The sequence below is a fragment of the Dendrobium catenatum genome, unplaced genomic scaffold (assembly GCF_001605985.2).
Source record: "Dendrobium catenatum unplaced genomic scaffold, ASM160598v2 fragScaff_scaffold_621, whole genome shotgun sequence".
In the NCBI taxonomy this organism is placed as follows: domain Eukaryota; kingdom Viridiplantae; phylum Streptophyta; class Magnoliopsida; order Asparagales; family Orchidaceae; genus Dendrobium; species Dendrobium catenatum.
Window position 1 is genome coordinate 14,541,927 of NW_021319083.1, and position 23,835 is coordinate 14,565,761.

Genomic DNA, 23,835 nt, shown 5'->3' on the forward strand with positions numbered 1-23,835 from the left:
CTCATTGAGCTGCTCGATCAACTTAAAATATATTTAAAAATTAATTTAAATTAGCATTATATAATATATTTTAACTTTTTAAAATTAAATTTATATTAAAAAATTCTTTAAAAAAAACTAAAATTTTTAAATTGAAACTAAGAAATCAAGCTCAAGCAATCAAACTGAGCTCAAGCCTATAATATTTTTTTTCTTGATTAGGTAGGCATATGAATGGAATTTTCAATCAAAATGTCTCTTAACAAATGGAAGTCTTTTTTATTAATCTTATTACAAATTTGATCAAAAGGCAGCATTTTTAGAAATTTTTATCAAATTATTTTACTTGCTACCATTTTATGATTTGAGTTATAATAATTTAAAATTTTAATTGAAGGATAAGAGAAATTTGATTGCACAAGCAGAAGAAAAAGAAGTGGCAAATGAATTAAAATATCTGATGATTTGAATTTCAGAAGGATTGACTGGAAAACTTTCCTAAGATTTGAACAAAGAATGCTTAAAAGAACTATTGAAAGATACAGCTCAACTCTTCCTGATCGCATGATTCTTATCCTATGGCTCAGATTCATTTTGATTGGGATGGATCCCAAAGTATAATATATTACTACTTCGTTTTCTCCTTAAATCTTATTGAGAAAATTGTTTCTATGCAGAAAGTTTTACCACATTAGCATCACTACTTATACTTTCTAACCATTTGTTCATTTCAAATGCAGTAAAGGTTTGAACCAACTTTATCTCTATGTAGTTTTCACCATTCATTCATGAAGAAAGTCACCTTTTCTTCTTCTTGGGCACTACCTTCCAACAAGATTGATCCGTTCAGATCTTGATCGATGATGTCCTTTTTCTTGATTTTGACGATTGGATCTCTCTATGAATAGAAAAGGGGTACTTCGGATCGAGAGTACTAAGGTATAAGCACTAGTGATATGGCAAAGGGGGATTGGGAATGAGTACGGGTCGATAAACTATGGCAAGTCACTTGCCAACACACAAGAAAGATCTTCTCCATAAGCGGCCTTTGTTCATTTCAAATGCAGTAAAGGTTGAACCAACTTTATCTATATGTATGTAGTTTTCACCATTCATTCATGAAGAAAGTCACCTTTTCTTCTTCTTGGGCACTACCTTGCAACAAGATTGATCCGTTTGGATCTTGGTCCATGATGTCCTTTTTCTTGATTTTGACGATTGGATCTCTCTATGAATAGAAAAGGGGTACTTCGGGTCGGGAGTACTAAGGTCTAAGCACTAGTGATATGGCAAAGGGGGGTTTGCGAATGAGTACGGGTCGATAAACTATGGCAAGTCACTTGCCAATGCACAAGAAAGATCTTCTCCATAAGCGGCCTTTGAATATCGAAAACAGTTTTAATCATGATAGACTGGGTCGGGATATTGATTCTAAGTTTTTGGTTGTGAACTACCTGCCCTCATTAAGGATGGCCTTGAAGATTCTATCATGATAATTATGGTTTTATAATTATTTTATTTTTAAAATTTTATTTCCTTTTGCTTTTCTAGAGTGAAATCTCATCATAATACAACAACATCAAGCTTTTATCTCTTAAATTATCCTGCAATTTTGAAAATTATGGCTGCCATTTATTTTGTTTTTAATTGCTATAATTGTATTTCATTTGTCAAATGTAATATAATATTTGTAGAATTAAACATCGGTGATTGAATGGAATATTGTTTACAATATAATTGTTATAATAATTGGAGATGACTCATTCAATTAAATATAATAAAGAATTATGGGTGAATTGATCCTAATTGTAGTTTTATCAAAATTTTGATTTCACTTAAGAGATTATTTGATTTGAAATAAAGTGCATGTAAAATAAATCATTTACATAAATTTTAAAAATATTAATTTTTTGTTGGATGAAAAAGGAAATCAAATTAAAGTAAAAAATATATAGTGTAAAATATTTTAATTCATTTTTTGACCTAAACTAAACTCATTTAGTTTTGAACGAAAATCATTTTCACGACAAGCAACATCTCTTGCCGCTAATGGCCGCCAGCCGCCACAAACCACCATAGGCCAACACCGCCTCCCCTAATGCCAATCACATGCCCTACCCACAGCTGATCTCCAGCCGCCACAGTCACCTACCACTGACATCAATGTTATATTCATTTTACTTCAAACCTAATAAGAAAAACATTCACTTTCATTTTTACACTCATCCAAAAAAAAAATTACACTCTTCCAAATAATATCAATGTTGATACATCCTCAAAAATTGTTTTAATCAAGCACGAATCTCGAGGCATATTCGAGTTGGAAACCTTCAAAATTAAATTTGGGATTATCTGAATTCCAATTTCAGCAAACTTATAGTCAAACGGAACATCTCAAAGAGATGAACCAAACAACACCAAATTGGTCCAATCCAAGCCCAAATGGGTCCGAATCAGGGGCTCAGACCGCATTTGGAAGGGTTAAAGTCTTATTTGGACAATAAAATGATTTTCAAATATGGCATGCTTATAGTCAAATCGAGCGGATCGGCGAGACAAATCCAACAAGCCCAAGATCTCTGAATTCCGACATCGTTAAGGCACTTAAACAGTTGAAAAACTCTCTACGATCGGGGGAATCAATACACGAGCCATCGGATGGAGCACTCCGAACCAGCCCCGGATCTTCTCTAAATTTACGGGTGTGCCACTCATGAAAATCTATAAATAGACCCCCACTCTCTGCATGAGGGGGATTTTTGGCTGGAGATTGGGAAGAGCTCTGAAGCTTCAAGAGCTCTAGAACCACCGCCCGGCCGCCAGCCGCTGGACTTCAGTCCGACCTTCGTCGGACCACTGCACGGCCGCCGACTGCCGCCGGACTTCAGCCCGACCTTCGTCGGACCACCGCCCGGCCGCCGACCGCCACCAGTCTTCAGCCCAACCTTCGTCAAACCTCTGCCTTGCCGCCACCCAGCCGCCACCCGGCCGCCGACCACCGTCGGACTTCAGCTCAACCTTCGTCAGACCACCGCCCGGCCTCGACCACCACCGGACTTCAGCCCAACCTTAGTTGGACCACCGCCCGGCCGCCGGACTTTCTCCCGGTAGCCGACCGCCTCTGGACTTTAGCCCGACCATTGTTGGACCATCGCCCGACCGTCAACCGCAGTCAGACCTTCGCCCGGCCGACATCCGTCGTCGGACTTCAGCATGACCTTAGTCAAACTACCGCCCGGCTTCCGTCCACCGTCCACCGCTGGACCTTCGTCGGATTGTTCATTGTCAACTGAACTTCTGCACAAAAGCCGTCAAACTCCTGTCCGAGCGTCGTTAGACCTTTGACTAGCTCTCCAAATTACTATAATCTGACCTTCTATAAATCGAGGGATGGGTCAACCCTTATAATTCACTCAAGTTTAATGGAATCTTTTCACCTGGGCGAGGCCCCGTGGTTTTTCCCTCTTCGGACTTTCCACGTAAAAAAGATCGGGTGTTTTACTTCTCTCTTTCTTCTTGCGTGCTGGATCTTCGTATAATGTCAAGACGCTAAACTTTATTTTTCTCTACCGTCGCGAATATTCCGGGACGCAACAAATGTATTAATTCTTTTTACATTGCATTACTTTTACATTATATTTCTTTTTCAGACAAATAATATCCCCTAAATTATATCATTTATAATGATAATATCAAATAATACAAAAGCAAAATATTTAGATGGTGCAAAAAATATAAATGTAATATGCAGTTTTTCTTTCCTCCAACAAATTTTCAACTTTGATGAAGTTATTTTTCTAAATAATTAATGCAGTTTTTCTTTGCTTAGGTTTCCAAAAATTCGTAGCTAATCTTTATCTTTTAATTGAGAGCTTTGACTAATAAATTTAATATAATAATAATATTTTTTCGGTAGAATTTTAGTCCAAAGTTTTGAACCGCCAAATTCAGTTTATGATAACTTTTTTTAGTAATTTAATTGATTTTAGAATTTCAATTTAATTATTTTTTTATTACTTTTAGATTAATAATATCTAAAAAACGTTGGAATTATAAAATTAATGAGATATTAGTTATGAAATTCTAATAAAATTTTAATTACAACACGAGTTTTGGTGATTTTTAATTTTGTCTTGTTTGAGATAGCTTTGTGACTATTGGCTACTGAGAAAAATATTTAAAATTGTTATAGAAAGCTTCTTTTAAGCATAAAAATTTACTAAAAATGGGAAAAATACAATGGCCAAACATAAAGTATGGTAGCAATCTAAAAAGCAAAGCATAAGAAAGTTGTTACAAATGAAGCGTTCGGGTCCATATATTTGGGATGTCGTAGATTTTTTAAAGGTGATTATAAAGTTGTTGTGAAGTAAATTTTTTAAAAGTTACTATAGAAATCATCTTTCTAGCACAAAAAATTCTTTAAAATAGTGAAAAAATAATGATCAAACATAAAGTATGATTGTAATTTGAAAAAAAATTGTCTTGATCAGGCACGATTCTCGAAGCAATTATGAACCCAAAACTTTCAAAATAAAATTTGGGACAACCCGAACTCCAATTTCAACAAACTTATACTCAACTGAACGTTTTGAAAGGACAAACCTAACGACACCAAAATTGGTCTAACTTGAGCCCAAATGGGTCTAAATCGAGGGCCTGGACCACATTTGGAAGGTTCAAAGCATAAATTGGATAACCAAATGATATCCAACTATAACATGCTTATAGTCTAATCGAGTGGCCAGACGAAAAGAATCCAATGAGCCCAAGATCGTCAAATTTTGACATTATTGAGGCACTTAAATGATAGTCATATCACTCCCCAAAAAAATATAAATAGACATCATTCTTCTCATGGGGGGGAGCTCTTAGGACGAAGCTCCACCATGACGAATCTGCGCCACTAGGCTACCGCTGTTGAACCTCTGGCCTACCATCATCGTCAATCCTCCATATGAATGCCACTAACGAGCCTTCCTCTGATCCCCGTCAACCACCGTCACCTATTGACTACGCTCCTTCCAACCACAATTGCCCGTCGACTATGACCCTACTAATCAAATGAACATACCGACACTCTCTTAAGAACAGTTTGTCATGCCATTCTCTGACTATGTACTATGTTATATACAGTGTATATTTACTACTTTGAGTCAATGCCCTTCGAGGAAGGGCCTCATTTGAAATCAACCACTAATACCTGTGTAATCATTTCAATTGGTTTGCGATTTTTTTTTTTTTTCCTTTTCTAGGGTTTTCATGTAAAAATTCAAGTCTCTTGTGATTAATGCCCACATCTTTTCTATATGTTTGTGTGCTAGATCTTCATGCAAAATTAAGAAGATAAACTCTATATTTCTCTATTGTGACTAAATATTCCAAACAACAATAATAATAATATATTATTTTTTGTATCGTTTCCATTCTTACTAGAGCTAGCAATTGCTGGCTAAGCCAATAAAATTCATAATTTAAAGAAAATTTTGATAAAATTAAATGATAAATTTAGAAGCATCCTATCTATAAGTTTTAAATTTAAAATCTTTTAATTAAAAGGCTAACGGCCCGCTCACAACAGTTATAATTTTTTTACAAATATAATTATCAAACTGTTATGAAAAATCAAAATTTTAAAATAATTATAAAATTAATTTCTTAACATAATTTTTTTTCAAAAATATAAAAAATAAATAACCAAATAAAAATTTTAATTACAATAAAAAAATTAAACACTAAAAAAAAATTATCCCAAATAAAACCTAAGCTATCAATTAATAGGTTGGGCTGCATGAAAACACGATCTTTTCAGCGCCCTTCCCATCCTTAAAAGCCGACGCCTCTCTACGCTTCCCCAACCTCCATCAACAAAAAAAATGTTTCTTTCCCACATTCTCATGAAAATTTTCAAAGGCTACGGCCACCTCGAATCGGACCGATCACCGGCGCCGGTGGAAACCAAACTCCTCAGGCGGGCTTTCTCTCAAAAGAAGCGATTTTGCGCGCCTTTACTTGGCGGAGGTGAGGAAGAGAAGCCATCGTTTCCTCCGAAGGGGCACCTGGTTGTGTACGTCGGCGGCGGAGAGGAGACGGGGCCACCGCAGAGGTATTTTGTCCCGGTGCTTTACTGTAATCATCCGCTATTTGGAGAGCTGTTAAGGGAGGCAGAAGAGGAGTTTGGGTTTCAACATCCGGCGGGGATCACCATACCCTGCCCAACTTCGCGGTTCGAGTGGGTGAGTAATAGAATCGCCGGCGCCATTGATCGCCGTAGTAGCGGTCGCCGGAGTTTTAAGGCGTTCTAAATATAGTATGCGTTCTTTCCCAAAAAATAAAATCGAACTCGGAACTGCGCTACCGCCTCCACACGCTGTTTGTTTTGATTTTTTTTACTTTTAGCCGCTATTGTAAATTTATTTAAATTTTTGTCATCGATATATTCCTATTGAGTAATTTGGAGTTTTTTTCTCTTTATTTGCTATTTTGCTTATGATTTCCCGATAGGTGTGGCACGTGCAGTTACCAACTTCAAAGTTTGTAAAGAAATGTTCTTACCTATAAATAATATATATTGTATTTATCTCAAAAAATATATAAAAATTTAAGAATTATTCTGACGAAAAATTTTGACATTTAGCATTACCTAAATTATCCTCTCTTTTTTTAATTATTTAACATATGCTTTGAATGGCTATAATTAATTTTACCTATTTTTTAAACTATTCAAACTTTTAAAAAAGGTTTTTAAATGTATTAAATTTTTATGAAATTTGTAGACTTTCAAATTAAAATGTTGATTTCTATATTCATCGAATTAAATTGTAAATTTCAAAAATAGTATATATTAAAAAAATTCAATTTTTTTAAATTATTATTTTTGCTTGTTGAACAGCACTTTTATCTAACTTTAAATATTAATTTTTTTTTTAAATAATTTATGAAGACACTTTACATAAAACTTGAGAATAAATGAAATCATATGAGTTTGAGAGATGTTTTGTGTAGAATAAAAAAAATTAGATGTATTTTTTTTAATTAATTAAATGATGTTTGACTTCAATCAACGAAGGTTTCGTTTGGAGCAATTTTTTTTTTTAAGCTCTTGTTTTGTACGAAAATTTTTAGTTTAAAAAATTTGTGCGCTAAAAAGATGCTTTAAAAAACATTAAAAATTTTGTCTTAAACAAAACTTAAATGAGCCCTCAAATATATTAAGTAAAAAAAAACTAATTTAAAATAGCCTCTAGGGTTTGTATATGTTGTGATATGTAATAAATATGATTCAAGATTTATAGAGTTGTGTGTAATTTTGAAAGAAATGTTCTGATTTTTTGTAAAATAAATAATTTGGAAGCACATCAAATAAGGTTGATGTTCTTTATGTAGAAAAACTAGTAAGGAGGAAAAATCTAATAGTGTGTTAAATAAAAACGATTTGAATAATGTGAATCGTAGATAATAATGGATGATATTCCTTGTAATTGGATAAGATATTTGTTGGGAAAAAATTGAAGGAGATTCTTGAATTTCTTGTCAAGAGCACCCTTCATTGTTTCACATAAAAGAGAGGGCAAATTATTACGTCTGGTGTCCGGATTCGTCCGGACACCAATTCAGACACAGCACGTCACCAAAATACATCGGGTGGCGAGTCTGAATTGGATGTCAGGACGTCCGATCACCGGACGTAATAATTCGCTAGAAGAGAGAGGGAGAATAGAAGGAGAGCAGGAGAGAGAGCTGAGAGCCTTTATTGATTCATTCTATTGGTATTACCCCTTATATCAACTTATGAATTATGTATAGACATTGACACTGGCGTGGTGTCTTGCATAATAACACTAACTTAAAGCTGAACCAAATACTAACATTCTACACCTTGGTCCAATTTCACAATGTATATATAAAAAAAATCCCCACCTTGTCCAAATTTGCAATGTATAAAAAAAAAAACTCCACCAGACTGTCACATTGGTTGCCTCTTCTCTCTCCACCAATTTGCTCAAAAGATAGCATGTTGTCAATAGAAATTAGCCTAGCAACGTGCCCGTTGCAATCCGACCGACTTTCTGCACGAACTCCATGAGCAAGTCCATCGACCTGAGCCCAATCTTGTTCACGCCTGGCTCCATTGTGCATTCCAATTCACGGCCCCATCTCGAGCTCCTAATAATTCTAACCTACGCGCGCCTGCACCCATCGATGTTCCTCCCACGATCCATGTGATTGTGCCCTGCGCAGCGCCTGCTTCTTGCTTCTGTGTGCGAATCCAACTTACACCCATGACTTTCTCCTTCAGCCGCGCGTCCAAGCCCGTCTCCATGCGATTTCAACTCGCAACGGTAACTCCTTCCCGTCCCTTAAAAGTGAAAGTGCAGAAGCTAGAGACTAATAACAGCAACCCTTCGCTGAACCAGACCTCGTCTCGTCCCTTCACCCTTTCTTGATTACAAGAAACTCCTACTTACCTCCATAATCATTCTACACCAAGCTCTAATACCAACTTTTGGGAAAATTTTAAAGGAAGGAGGTTGTTGAATTTCCTGTCTGGCTGCAAGAACACCCTTCACGGAGAAGAGAGGGAGGGAGAATAGTAGGATAGCAGGAGAGAGAACTCACAGCCTTTATTGCTTCATTATATTGGGAATATCCCTTACATGAACCTATGAATTATATATAGGCTTTGACATTAACCGTATACTAAAACATTGATAGAATATAATAACTATAAACTATAAAAGATGACTCTCATAATGAAAATAAGAGTGGTTTTGAGGCATTGGAATTATCATTAACAAATTGTTAGCAGTATGTTTGGTATTTCCCTTTATAAAAGATGGTATCAACGAGCAAGAAGATACAATAGCCATTTGCAATGGTGGGATGGGCTAGATCGCAAATTTTTGGAGCCTACATCTACAGATTGCAAACTAGTTTATAAACTCTTATTTACTTTCATATATTCGATTTTAATAGATAAACTCTTGATGATTCTTGAAAAGGCATCATGAGTTTGTGTAAGAAGTTATTGAAGCTATTCATTGCCATATAAATCTCCAAACATGTGTCTAATATCTACTATAGTATAAATATATAGTCATTAATATTGCAATGTATCCTTATTGTTGCGGGCTAGAATATTCGCGGCGGTAGAGTGAATAAATTTTTAGTCTTAGCGATGCACGGATATCCAGCACGTAAACAGAGAGAGAAGTAAAGATCTTTTTTACGTGAAAAGCCCAAAGAGAGAAAAATCACTGGGCCTCGCCCCGGTGAAAAGATTCCACAAAATTTGAGTGAATTACAAAGGCTGATCCGTCCCTTAACTTAGAGGCGTTCAAATTACAGTAATTTGGAGAGTTAGGCAAAGGTCTGGCGACGGACAGACGGAAGTTCGACGGAGTTTGGATAGAAGTTCAACTGATGGGGAATGATCCGACGAATGTTGGGCAAAAGTCCGGCGATGCTCAACTACCGAATGGAAGTTTGGAGGCGGTCGGCGGTCCAACGGTGATCTGACGAAGGTCGGGCTGAATTCTGGCAGCGGTCGGCGGCCAAGTGGAAGTCCAGCAACGGTCAGCAGTGGGCGGTGGTGCTGGAGCTCTTGAAGCTTCATAGCTCTTTCCAATCTCTAGCCAAATGTCCCCTTCATGTAGAGAGTAGGGGTCTATTTATAAATTTTCATAAGTGGCATACCCCGTAAATATAGAGAAGACCTAGGGCAAGTTCGAAGTGATCCCTCGGATGGCTCATTGATTCCTCGATCATATAAAGTTTTTCAATTGTTCAAGTACCTTAATGATGTCAGAATTCATCGATCTAGGGCTCATTGGATTCTCCTCGCCGAGCCGCTCAATTTAACTATATAAACATGCAATATTTGCATATCATTTTACCATTCAAATAATTCTTTGAACCATTCAAATGTAATCCGGGCCCCAATTTTGACCCATTTGGGCTTGGATCAGATCGATTTTGGTGTTGTTATGCTCGTCACGTTCAGTTTGACTATAAATTTGCTTAAATTTGAATTCTGATGATCCCGAATTTAATTTTGAAAGCTTCCAACTTGCACGATCAAGATCATTTTTGGTGACATATCACCTATTGTCAAGAATATTTTTATTAATTATAGTTTCATTATTATTCTCCTATTACCTATATATAGGCGCCCTTATACAATAAAAGATATTATAATTTCATCTTTCTAACCGTCATAGTGTTGGGTACCTATGATTTAGTTAATTATCATGACCTATGAGTTTAAATAATTGAGCTCATGTTGCATATCAATGATTAGCTTTGTTTTTATCTAAAAGTTAATTTTTGCTAGCATTATTAAGCCGTCAGATTAGAATAATCAGAAATATTTAATGGTTACTAATTAATTATGATCTATATCCCCACCGATTTGAATCCTAGTTCAATTTTGCTCAATATTGCAAGAGCTAATAAGCCTATTTCCTACCCATTTCCCATTTACCGTTAAAAAAACAAAAACCTGCACACTCAATACTTTATAGACAAACCTGAAGCAAAAATATACAAAGCAGAACATCTCCAGTTCATGTTTTTAATAGATAACGCATAAACTTCTATAGCAAAGCATTTGACCCTGTTATCTCATACTAATCAACAAAGCATTTTACATATATATAAAGCTTACCCAAACTCCATACCTGTGCTGTGATCAAGCACTGTAACCATGGCTCAGCGGGCTCCATTTTGCAGAGTTATAGCCTCCACATGCACTAATACAAGCTCCCTCCATTGCATCCATGGAGATTTCCTCGTTGCAAATGTTTGCAAAAGCTCGCATGTGCTTCATTCCATACTGCGTGAGCGAGCCACAGTGGGACTCAAAGATGCGAACCTGCGTAGATTGTCATGTATTTGTGGTTATAAACAGGAAGAACTGGCTTCAGAAACAGCTAGCTGCAACCAATTCAATACTCAAGCTTGAGGCTTCGTTTGGGGCGGCTTTCTTGCCGCTTCTTAAAGCAATTTTCTAGTACAAAAATTAGAATTTTTATACTAAAAAATTGTTTTAAGAAGTAATAAAAAAATCATCCCAAACGAAGCCTGAAACAATTTTCATTACCATGGATTTCAAGCAATCCCAGTCATCAACCAATGGCTGACCAGAGGATCTAATGCTTCTGAGGATGGATGGACCCTTGATTGATCCGAAAATCAGCTTTCCAATAAAATCAACGCTGCTGTCCAAATGCAAACGGTGCTTCATTGTTGTTGTGATTTCCTCGAGAATCTCTGTTTTATTATTTGAGTTGTCGTCTAACTGCTCATACTGCAAAAATAATATAATAATTAGGCCCATTTTTGGTATATCATGACCAATTTAAACTTAAGACCCTCAATTTCCTAATCAATGGATTCAAAATCTTTCATGGAAGACTTCCAGGTTAGTAAAAATCTGCATATCCTAATTAGTCCCTGTGGGCAACAAAAATTCATGCCCTGGCCTCTTTGCGGCCCCTTTCTTTTATTTTTGGGTCGTCGAGAAGAGTTTTAACTAGTATGTTCCAAGACAAATTTTCAAAAGGCAGATTGGGTTGTGAATAAGACATCACCTAGAAATTTCGCCCTCATTTTGTGAGGACTTTATGATCTGAGTTCAGGTTTCCAATAAGCGTAAGCCCTTATAGTTAATTACCCCTCCCGATAACGAGATAAAACTTTCAATTAAGGCTAGTCATCAAGCAGATATGTAGTATTTGGAGTATAGTAACAACATAATTTAGTATTTGACAATTTAATATTAAAAATTAGAAATTTATCATCTTGCACTTAAAGTGGAAGGAAAAGGTAGTGATGATAGATCCGATCAAGATCCCATGTTTCCGTCATCCCGGGTTATCATGATCCCTTGTCTACTTAGGCAGAGAAGGTAGCCGACCCAACCCGACATAAGGATCCTTGTCGGCAGCCATGGGTTGTTTCATTCAAGGGTATCTTGTAGACCTAGAATGAATATCTATCTAAGGGACAAATTTGAATCTACATTAGCTAACAGAGGTCTTTGTGGTCTATCGAGCATATCCTATTGATTCATTACTCAATGATTTTACGTCGTTGGGAAACATACAGGCTCTGAATTGGAACATAACGGAATTTCTGTCTATACCAGTACTATAATATCGGATTGGGGGGGAAGGTCGGAATTAGAAATTGATAGAAAAGCAAGGATATGGGCCCGTGTAAGTAGAAAACAAAAAATATCTATTCTAGTTCTATCATCAGCTATGGGTTCGAATATAAGAGAAATTCTAGATAATGTTTGTTACCCTGAGATTTTCTTGTCTTTCCCGAATGATAAAGAGAAAAAAAAAATATTGGGTTTGTGCCATTTAGCGGCAAAACCACACAGTCATAGGGTCTCGGTCGTAATCATTAACCTGTTATGCCATTTGGCGGCAAAACCACCGGTTAGATGACATACATCACATCCTTACAGGCAAGAGACAGATTGAGAATGAATTCTAGTGATATTCTGGACCAGACATTCACTCTTTGTGAGCTGAAGTGATTTTCATATTTATCCACCTCGGCAAATTGTTGCGGAGGTTGGATGAATATTTTTGCTTTAAGTGTTTAGGTGTTTTATTTCAATTTTAAATATGTTTTATTTCAATTTTTTTTTAATTTTCCTGAATATTTGGGAGGCATTATCAAGTATTTAGGTCTCGCTCCGATTGAGATTCATGTCAACATGGCCATCATCGGGTACTTATAGGGTATTCATTTTTGTTGATTGAATCTTGTCAACTCTGTCTACTTGTTGACAGGGGATTGAGTTCATTGTTAGTTTTATGCCTTTATTAGTGAATTTTTCTTATTATAAACCTCGAAGGTTTAATATGAATGTAAAAAAATATATCCCAGTGGACGTTACGACCATATATTTATTTGATGGTTCGAGTCGTGTCAACTCCTATCTATTAACATAGAAGGATTGAGCTCGAACTTAGGTTCATTCCTTTGCGCATCATCCTCAGACATCGCGTGTTTACCTATAACACGCTCGTTGGGACCCAAACGGGTAATCATATTTTAATGCATAAGGGGGTAAGCATTTAAAAATTTAAATATAATTACTTGAGCTAAATGATCGTTGCTAAAGTTTGTGCAAAATTTCATTTAAAGCTTGAGATACACCTTATGTTCGCTTGTACAAGTGTTTCGGATCCGGAGGCGTGATTTAGCAGTGCGCTGGGTCTCATTTGGGAATTTATAAATGTCTTTTGTCCGCTTGTATGAATGTTGCGGATCCGATGGTGTGGCGTAGCAACGCGTTGACAATACAATTGGCTCATTCATCTTTTGCATGTTGTCATCTTCGTCAACATTCAACCTGCACGATTGTATTTCTGCTGGCAGATACTATATACGACGTATTAGGAACCTTCCACCTTTCGTCGGCAAGTAGACTGATCTATTTGGCGTGATAGCCTGACCTCGCAAATATGTTGCCTCATTTTATCAGTGGCCCACAATTTTGCTTACAGGTGAATCGTAGTGTTGCACTGCAGATCATTTGTTGCTTTATCCAGGTAAATTGTCATGCACTAACGAATCTTCTGCAATTGTTTGTAGATAATTGCATTCATCACAGGCTTCTATGTTTGTTTGTAGATAGCATGTTGTGCGTGTGACGAATCTTCTACGATAGGTCATTGGTGCCCCTGAAGTCAACAACCATTCAGTATCAGACAAATACACTGATTCCCAAAGACAAAGGCGGATGACATGCAACAAGTGCATGGCACCCTAGCATTCATTGTCTGTTGCTTATCATCGTCTACATGTATATTATTGTGTTTATGGTGAAGGAATTTGCATTTACTACAATCTTTTATACTTGCTTACATATGGTGTGTCGCCTGTCCGTATTCATTGGGGATCCATTGTGGCAGCATGGGATTTGTAAGCGTCATTTTTTTTTTTTTTTTTTTTTAGCATGGGATTTGTAAGCGTCATTTTTTTTTTTTTTTGCTTTTCTGTGGAGGTCAACATCCTCAAAAATTAGCCAATTGGTTCTCTAAAATCAAGTTTGATCCAACTAACCCTTAAGAGTTCAAATTGACGAAACTATCATTAAACTTCAGATTAATTAATTTGAATGAATCTTAGGTTCATAAAGAATGTCCCTGCTTCATATTGTCAACTAACTCATCAATCAGACAAACTGAACTCAATTGACCCAATTTTACCTATTTGCCCAAATAGGTCAAATGAATCAAGTTGACCACAAACATCAAATTAGCTTAATCCATTGGACATGGAGCATCTTAAGGATGTTTTAAACATACCTAACTTTGGTCAACCCAATTTGACCATTTGTTTGATCAGAATTAGTCAAATAAGCCAAAAACTCCCGTAAAAGAGGATCTCACTTTCTAAGCTAGGTTAAGCCAACCAAGTAACCAAATCAAGTTTAACCATTGAAAGCGATTCTAGACAAGGACGCAAGGAAAAGGACTCTAGTTGGGCCCAACACAATTAGATAACTTTAAGAAGGCCAATTCATCGAAATAGCCCAACATGTCTCTTTGGAATCCAAATAGATAGAGACATCCACCTTCCCAAATGTATTAGCCTAACTTAACCGACCAAACCAAATCAAACCCTTAAAAATAATTTTAGATTAGGATGTTAGGAGTATAATCCCCAATCCATTTCAACTACTTTTGATTGGTCAATTTAACCAAATAAATAAATATAAACCCAGAAATATTTTATATTGAAGCCTTTGTAAAATTAACTACTAGGAAGGCACATTGGGCAAATACTTATCAGTTAAAATTGTAGAAAATTCTGTTAATCTTCAATGTATCTAATTTGACTTCATATCATAGATTGGTCACCAATACCTTGGATTACTCTCTTGTTTCACCTCTCCTTAGGAATTCACATTCAACACTTTTATTGATAGTCATCCCGACCTTGTACCAAAAAAGTAGAGTAATTATGCCAAGATCTACTTCACAAATATCAATTCACCACAACAACAACAACAAGCCTTTGTCCCACTACCTGGGGTCGGCTAAATTCAACAATTCACCAATGCTGAATTTTTTTTATGCCAGGTTGAATGTGCAAATCTCAAAGTTTATATTTAGCAAAAATATAGAAAGTTGCTAAGATTAGTGGATTGGCAATCTAAGCATTGTCTTGACTTTATTTTATGTTATTTATTTTAGTAATTATTTCCTTTAAAAGTTTAGTCTTCTTTCTTTTGATGAACATGCTTATGATGATCCACATATGATGATCACATAAAAAAGCAGATCGTCTTCTCTAATGTTATGTACCTTTATAAACCCTATGGTTCAATTTGGTTTCAAATGCTAAATTGGATTGGTATTAATCATCTTTCTTAGCTTCAATCAACGTTGTTTGGAGAATTAGTCACTGTTATAACTTTTTTAAGCTGTGACAATAGCAATCCTGCTGTTGGAAAGTGACTTCAAGATGATGTTGATGAGCCTTTACTTAAAATTTACAATGATTTGAGGACTTCTAGGCTATGATTGGATAATTAATTGAGTTTCTAAAGTATAGTAACTTAGCTTCATTGATCTTGGTGGGTTGTGGCAACGAGTATGGATTCCTTGTTGCTTTCATGTTTTGCAATCTTCTATTAATAGAATTTGGGTATTGTAGCAGCATGGGATTTGTGACTTCGCATGATTGGCATGCTTTACTTTCGTTCTTTATACAGATATCTATGAGGCTTCCGATAAATTTGTTACTTGTGGAGATATTTTCTGATTATAAATAAGAGGTAATTGAGTCTTGGCGAGGGGAATAAATTTCCATAAAATACAATTGTAACCTCCAATGGCAACAGTTCAGTAAGTATTCTAAAGAAAGTAAATGCAAAAAAATTAAGCTCTATGAAAGGATTAAAAAATATAGAAAGTGTTCTGACCATTTTCCACATGAAAAGAAGATCAGCATCTCTCTGGTTTATGACCTCTGAAGGCATAATGGTTTGTGGAAGATTATTATCACTGATGTTAGCATTTGAAGGATCAAATCCCTGGTACAAATACAACTTCTCAGCTTTGATGCTTTTGGTCCCATACTCCATCACATGTGACCCAGCATTAGAAGTGTTAAAATTCAATGTCCTTGCCTTCACCTGCCATAGGAAAAAAGTTAATCTTATTTTGTATAAAAGAGATCTAAATTTCCATTAGGCAACTCAGGAGGGAATTCAATTTGCAAAGAACTTTGTAATGGCAGCTTACTGTTCGGTATTGCTTCTCTATTGTTTCCAGCTTTAAATTATGGCTCTCACTGCAGTTGTGCAAACGATATTAGCTAACTCAATTCTAGCAATATTTCTATGAGGTCAATTGGAAAAATAGATAACACAGTACCCTTCTTCTATAGCATCAATGAAGAGAAGTTAGTTAAAAACATTGTTAAACTATTCCAAGGAAAGTCTAGTTCCTGCTGTTGAGCAAAAAAACTAATAAGAGAGTATAAATCGAAGAGAGACAAAAGTTGAATTTGATAGAACAATATTCAACATGTTTTCAACTCAAAAGCTTAATAGGACAAACCATTTGGCATGTCAAGAAATATATATATTTCAACTATTTTGACGTGTGTCTAAAACTCAATACTCGCATGCCTTAATAAAGTCTCTCATGTAAGAACTCTCAGCATGGGCCATCACTTGGTCTATAAAAAAAAACTGTTTCAGCATCAAGTATATCATACACCAGAAGTCCACTAAACTATGTTGAGTCTCCATGAAGTCCACCTACTATTAAATCTGGCTCATCACAGAAAGAACCAAAGACCAATTAGAGCCAAGAAGCTTATGAATCGCTCAACCTCATCAGAAGCATCGGCTTCTGATAACATTTGTCAAGGCGAGCGGACCAAAAAGAGGGAAAAATTAGGCCTACTGCACAAGTGCTCAAACCTATTTTCAACACAAAAGTCTAAGCCTATGGGAGAGAGCCAACTACATGATATTTCTACACTAATATATTTTATAATTATTTGATGCAAAATTAAAACCGTGCTTTCAATGAATATTTTAATATGATGAGATCAACAAACAAACCTATCTTCCATCCAAGACACACTATACAAATCCCCAAGGCAAGTCGAATACTCAGGAGGAGGAGGGGGAACCATCCCTGGGCAGTATGTTCCCCAACTGTTTTCTTCTGCATTTGAAGCAGTAGTCACATATATTTTAAGGTCTTCTGACATCATACCTTCAAACATACTACCACTTTCGCATGATTCGACGTAGATAACCTGCCAATTGAGTAAATTATCATATTTACACTTTGTCTGAGAACACAATTGCTTTCATTAAAAGAAAATCAAAGTTCCCAACCATTTCTCTGTAGCTATTGGATTCATATTTATTCTGTAGCAAACTGATAAAATCCTCGGCATAGAGGTATGGCAAGTTTGGCATTCCTGGAGAGCTTTTGATTGTCAGCAAGGTCTGTGATTAATACAATTGAATCGTGATTAGGTCTAGGAATGAAACTAGTTACCTAGAACACCAGGACCTCCATGATCAGAGTAGTATATAAATATCCGATCATTTGGCTTGCTATCCACAACCTTACCACTTCCACCATCGAGAGCACTCTTGTTACCAAGCAGAACTGCATACAGATTTTTAACAGTAACTTGCTTGCCGGTGTAATCCTGTGAAAATAAGTGCAGCAATAATGAAAAGTGAATCTCAGTATTTTTCAATAATGCCTGCTTAGTTGAGCCATGCTTTCGAGAACAGAAAGCTAAAGAAATAATGGTCAAAAATCTGAGCCCCACAAGAAGAGAAAAACATGGACTGAAGTTTTCAACATTCCACTTCAATTAATAAGGTTTCAAGCAATATGCAAGTTAATAAAACGAACGAAAATAGAAGGATTTTTCTTTTCTACTTAAACAGAGCTTGAACATTCAGGACGCAAATTAAAAAACAAATTAAATTAAATCATCTCCTACATCACGTTTATGGATTAAAAAATGTCCATAGAAAGATCCCATGACTTCGCTAGATAGAATCAAAGACAAAAAGCCCAAAGGAGAGAAATGCTAGGTATCAATAAATCTCTTAGGAAATTGATTTACAGAGAATCCGGCCAAACCTCTTTAAACGGATAAGAGTGAGTTGAACCGAGCTACAGAAAAATAATTCAAATAGACATTTAATAAATAATTATGGTAAGATTTTGCATCATATTTTTTATGTGATTTTTTTACATCATAATTTATCATGTGCCTGTGCTCGACTACTTTCTATTTTTGGAGATTATCTAGGTCATCATCATCGAATTGGCTAGAAAGCAAGTTGTGCAATATGTGATTTAGGTTGTGGTCAATTGCTAATCAGGGACACGTCTTCTGAGTTCTAAATTGAAAGAGAGTACCCTTGACGAGTTCTTCTGATGAGAACCACTAATCGTTTGAGGGAATTGACAAGTTTTTTTTTAAATTGCCTCTATAAATGGATGGGGATATTATTAGTAGAATTCAAGTTGGATGGTTGAAGTGGAGGAATGCTTCGGGTTTGTTGTGTGATAGAAAAGTACAACTCGAACTTAAAGGGAAATTTTTATAAGATGGTCATGAGACCTGCAATGCTTTATGACGCAGAATGTTGGCCATCAAAAGAGAAGCATAATATTAAGTTTAGTGTTGCTGAGATGAGGATGCTCAAGTGGATGAGTGGATTTACTCTTAAAGACAAGATACAAAACTAGCATATCCATGAAAAGGTTAGAGTAGTTCCGGTGGCAGATAAGATTAGAGAGTCACCTTAGATTGTTTGGTCATGTAAAACGGAGGCCTTCCGATTACCATGTTAGGAGACTAGATGTATTAGATTTGGCCTATGTTAAGAAAGCTAGAGGTAGACCTAAAAAGACTTGGTTATAAAATATTAGAAACGACCTTTCTTTATTAGATTTAAATGAGAATTTGACTCTTAACAGGGCACAATGAAGAAAAAGGATTTATGTAGCTGACCCCACATAGTGGGATAAAGGCTTGATGTTGTTGTTGTTGTATAAATGGATTACTTCATGAGTCTCTCAAGTGCGTTATAGAATTGGCTACAACACTTATTGTACAATGTGCCAGTTAGGCTTATAGTACATTGCTAAGCATGGAAACTTTAGATGAGTTCTAAATTGAGGGAGATTACCCTTGGCGAGTTCCTATAATGAAAATTCCTAAGTCGGTTGGTGAGTACTCTAGGGGAATTAACAATTTCTTTTATGTGAATTACCTTCATAAATGGGTATTTCCACAAGTTTCTTGAGTGAATTTAGCATCCTAATAATGAGGACCAAAATAAAAACAACTCTTGGGTGAATTGCTCAAGATTCAATTTTGGGTGACTTGAGGCTATGGACGACTACAAACTTGGAGAGCACCGAGTTCTAGACAATTTCAATTGGCTCATAATCAACAAATTTTTGAACTCAATTCAAGCATTCAAGATGACTTGATTAACAAGGTTAAGGCTAATGCAAGGTACATCAATTTATGGCTATATTGTCCATCCCAAGAAGTCAAGATGAGAGGATGAAAGTACCGACAAACCCAATGCAACTTAGGCAACTCAAACTATAAGCAAGGACTACTATGGAGTTTTGGCTCAATAGAATGCTAGGATTCTAGCCCATGATGAACGGACACAACAGTACGGACGCAAGACATAACTTTTCATGAAAATATAGGACACGGGTATGACACGAAAACGGCTTTACAATTTTTTTTTGTATAGTGTATAGAAATTAATGTAACATCATATTATAAATGACAAACAATAATAAATCAATGACATGATAACTTTTCTAGCTTATAATATAAAATATTTAGTACAAAATGTCTAATATAATCATAAAAATATGAGCAAAAAATTATTTAGTACAACATCAAGCTTCAACTACTCAGTAAAGGGAATAATATGATTAGCTTCAAAAGTCAATATCATCATCATTAAATATCATTGCTTCTAACTCTGATTCATCAAGAGAAAAATTTACAATCTCCAATATTCTCATATCATCAAGAAACTCGAACTCATCTCCAGCAATATCCACCATCTTGTTATCACTGCCATATAAAGTGGGGTATTTATTGATAAATGTTGACCTCAATGACATATTTAGAAAAAAAAACCCCTTAAACGCTCATGTAGCGGACGGGGATAAAATAAAATATGCAACTGCAGTGTCTTTTGACACCTACTTGAAGCGCTAACGTAGCGTCGAGGGGAAGGTTGTCTCTTGGTTTTTTCCCCTAAATGGAAGAGACGCCGAGAGGCTGCCGATTTTTTGTCCACAAAAAAATAAGTTTGGACTCGCACTTGAACTTGAACTGAACGAGGACTCGAGCTCAAGGAAACTAAGTGCTAAGACCTTAAGCATTTGAACTTGAAGATAAATATTTGGATTGTAGCGGACTTGACATTGAACACTTGAATTCAAAGGACAACAGAGGACTTCTAGACTTGGACTGAATTCAGATAATTTGAACTTAAACAAAATGCATAAAAACTCAAGTTCAAACAAATTATGATAAGTCTAAATATGAATTCAAATGAATGATGAAAGGGATCTAAGTGCATTGCAAAAGACCTAGAACTTCTACTCAAACTCAATCTAGAACTGAGACCTATGTCAATGAATAAATAAAGGTCCAAATTTAGAACTAAATGAGAACTTGAATTATAACTTGAGCTTGCTACTTGAACTCAAGCAAGGATCAAGTAAGCAAATGCAAGAGATATCTTGAACATGAGCTAAATAGCATCATGTGGAGTTTGAAATATTTGAACAAACAACTCTCTTGTAACATGCCTATGAAAATGAAAGGATAAATGAATGACAATCATCTCAAGTCAAATACAAAAAGAGATTCTGAAAGGCATGGCTTGATCGCAAAGTCACTACATGAGGGCCTTAGGAGCATGATAATTAATTTGTAAGCATGATTCATCCCCAAGCAACAATCAATAGGAATCATCACCTCAATTGAATGACTATCGTATAAGAGCTCCAATGGATGTTGTAGTTGACCAATGAAAGCTATTCCAACAAAAGTGTAAATCTTCTCTATCAACAATGAAGAACTTGACAAAAGCTTGTAATGTCTTGAGAATACAGACAATAGATGCTAGAAGAATTGAAAGACGCACAAGCAAATACACCAATTGCAGCAAAACATACACATGTGCAACGATGACAATCAACAACGAATAACAAATGCCACAACACATTTGCAGTCAATAAACAACACAGGGAAAGATGGAAGATATGCAGTGGATGTAGGCTCCTACGAGTTATCGTAGAATATCCATTGTACGTCAAACGTGGTATTCACAAGCAAAATACAAAAGGACTGCGACAAATACCAAATCCTGCAAGCAGCTATGGGAGACCATTGGCACCCAATGCATTGTCCACAAGCAGAGTGCAAAGTGACTACAACAAATATAAATACTCACAAGCTACTGAAGGATGCCCGTTATATATTCAACTCGATATCTGTGAGCTAATGTAAAAGATCTGCAATACATACGGGTTCTCTACGAATACAGATGTATGCACCACATTCCACTTATGGGTAGATGCAGAAAGACTTCAGTAAATGCAGTATCCTGAAGTCAATTCTAGTCTGTGAAAGAATACATTTACCTGCCTACTTGTAGCAGTGGCGGATGTACTACATACCACAACAAAGTGCATAAAGAATGCGACAGATATAAGTTCCCACGAGCTTCTGCTGGAGCCCCGCTATGAATATTATACACAATATACGAACAAATGCCAAAGAACTACAATGAATGCAAACATTAACAAACATAAAGCAGAAGATTCGATAGTGCACTATGATCCACCTGCAGGAAGTAACAAATAGTGCACGACAATCTACCTGTACAAAGTAGCAAATAACTTAATCCAGAAGCTACTACGACACGCCACCAGATCCGCAATATCCTTGCAAGCGGACAGATGACGTTTACAAATATTGCAAAATACCCCCGTACATGCACCGTAGTTTGTATACACATAAATACACATGGGATAAATGCAATCACAAAACCCTCATGGGCCGAGCATGTTTTAGAAACACACGTGACGTCTAGGGATATTGTGCTGGTCAATAAATTTGAACATGATCCTCCTAAGTAGGTAGGTAGGAGTCGACAAGCTTCATCAAATAATCATAAAATTTACCCCCAAATACTCGCATGGGCCCCGGTGAGCGTGTTATTGATATACATGTGACATCAAGGGATGTTGCACAGGTTAATAAATTTGAACCCGATCCTCCTGAGTAGGTAAAAAGGAGTTGATAGGGTTTAATTATCAAATGCCCGCAAACACCCGCATGGGCCCCGACGAGCATGTTATAAGTATACACGTGACGTCTAGGGATGCTGCGCGGGTCAATAAGTGAATTAAAGTTCGAATCCGATCATTCTATGCGGATCAATAGGAGTCGACAGGGTTCGAACCATCAAATAAATATACGATGTGGCGACCGATATATTTATTTAAATACATTCATATTAGGCCTTCAAGGTCTATATCAAAGAGAAATCACTAGTAAAGGCATAAAGCCTACGAAACCTGATCCTCTATCAATAGCCCGACAAAGTTGACAGGATTCAATCAAGAAATGGAAATAACCCCATAATACCCCGATGATGGCCGTGTTGAACGAAGATCTCAACCGGAGGGGTTCTCAAATATTCTCAACTGCCAAAATCCAAGATATTTAAAGTTGAAATTCAACACTATCAATCAATTACAGCAAAATCCATCCACCCTCCATGACAGTTTGCCGAGGTGGACAAATTTAAATTTAGCTCACATAGAGCTAAATGCCTAGTAAAAAATATCACTATGATCCATTCTCAAACAATCTCTTGTCAATAAGGACGTGGTACGTGTCCTCTAATCGGCGATTTGCCGACAAATGACACTGCGGGATAAACGGTTATGGCTCAGGGCCCTCTGAACCGAGTGGTTTTGCCGCCAAATGGCACCACGAAATACCGGTTATGGCCAGCACCGATACGTTCCTTATTGGCATCAAATCCTTGAGATATGAATCAATAGGATATAATCGATAGGGCACAAAGCCCTCTGTTAGCTAATGTGGATACAAAATTGTCCCCTTAGACAAACATTCAACCCATGTCTACAAGGTTCTGATGAGGACATCGACAGACGCTACCGACATGTTTATCGCCGGCGAAACCACAGATCGACGGCCACGATTCAGCGCCTCTACTTTTGATTTAGATGTCATGATGTATTTTATTATTATCTTGTTTTATTTGCAGTCTTTCCATTTTTACCCCTGTGGAGAGTTACTTTGTTATTGTAGCCCAGAGGGCAATTTCGTATTTTCTCTTTGTATGAGTTTAGAACTATATATAGTGGTCTCATGTATTGTTTTGAGCTTAATGAATATTATGAATGAAAATTTGTTTTAGTTATCTTGTCTTCTTCTTCTTCTTGTGGAGAGCTAGAGAGGAGAACGAGAGCCCAAGGTGAGGGCGAAACGCAATACCCACCAGTCATTGGAAGAGTCTGTGACTCGTGGCCTATCCCCGTCATCCGATTCCCTTCCTTTTCCCCAACCCGCCGGCCCTAGCCTCCCTCTTGACCGTCGGCCACCCCACCACCACCATCCGACAGCGAGACTTTCAACCGCCGGGCTCATCCCCATTCCCCACGTATTCCAATTTTGAAAATTCAAAATTTGAATTTCACAAACTTTCCAATTTCGGAATTTCCCTAATTAGGAAATTTTTTTAACATTCGA

The 23,835-nt window shown here is 36.5% G+C and overlaps 2 protein-coding genes and 1 long non-coding RNA gene across 3 annotated transcripts in view; 2 read left to right on the forward strand and 1 right to left on the reverse strand.

Moving 5' to 3' along the window:
- LOC110093868 overlaps window positions 1-1,571 on the forward strand; it is a 10,024-nt gene extending 8,453 nt beyond the window's left edge. Inside the window, exon 2 of the long non-coding RNA XR_003700855.1 lies at window positions 1,047-1,571. This is a non-coding gene — a long non-coding RNA (uncharacterized LOC110093868). The remainder of the gene's footprint in view (window positions 1-1,046) is intronic.
- A 4,283-nt stretch (window positions 1,572-5,854) lies between these two features.
- Window positions 5,855-6,409, forward strand: LOC110093874 (auxin-responsive protein SAUR28). Its single transcript, XM_020818900.2, has one exon. The coding sequence runs from the start codon at window positions 5,856-5,858 to the stop codon at window positions 6,282-6,284; it is 429 nt and encodes a 142-aa protein (XP_020674559.1). The 5' UTR covers window position 5,855; the 3' UTR covers window positions 6,285-6,409.
- A 4,055-nt stretch (window positions 6,410-10,464) lies between these two features.
- Window positions 10,465-23,835, reverse strand: part of LOC110093855 (vacuolar-processing enzyme) — a 31,419-nt gene continuing 18,048 nt past the window's right edge. Inside the window, exons 3-9 of the mRNA XM_020818875.2 lie at window positions 17,532-17,688; window positions 17,366-17,451; window positions 17,084-17,283; window positions 16,254-16,302; window positions 15,932-16,144; window positions 11,081-11,287; window positions 10,465-10,852 (exon numbers count right to left, since the gene is read on the reverse strand). Coding sequence (XP_020674534.1) covers window positions 10,670-10,852; window positions 11,081-11,287; window positions 15,932-16,144; window positions 16,254-16,302; window positions 17,084-17,283; window positions 17,366-17,451; window positions 17,532-17,688 — 1,095 coding nt within the window. The 3' untranslated portion in view covers window positions 10,465-10,669. The remainder of the gene's footprint in view (window positions 10,853-11,080; window positions 11,288-15,931; window positions 16,145-16,253; window positions 16,303-17,083; window positions 17,284-17,365; window positions 17,452-17,531; window positions 17,689-23,835) is intronic.

Bases quoted from the DNA above. Each gene is read 5' to 3' on its own strand.
- LOC110093874 (XM_020818900.2), top strand. From the start codon at position 5,856: ATGTTTCTTTCCCACATTCTCATGAAAATTTTCAAAGGCTACGGCCAC.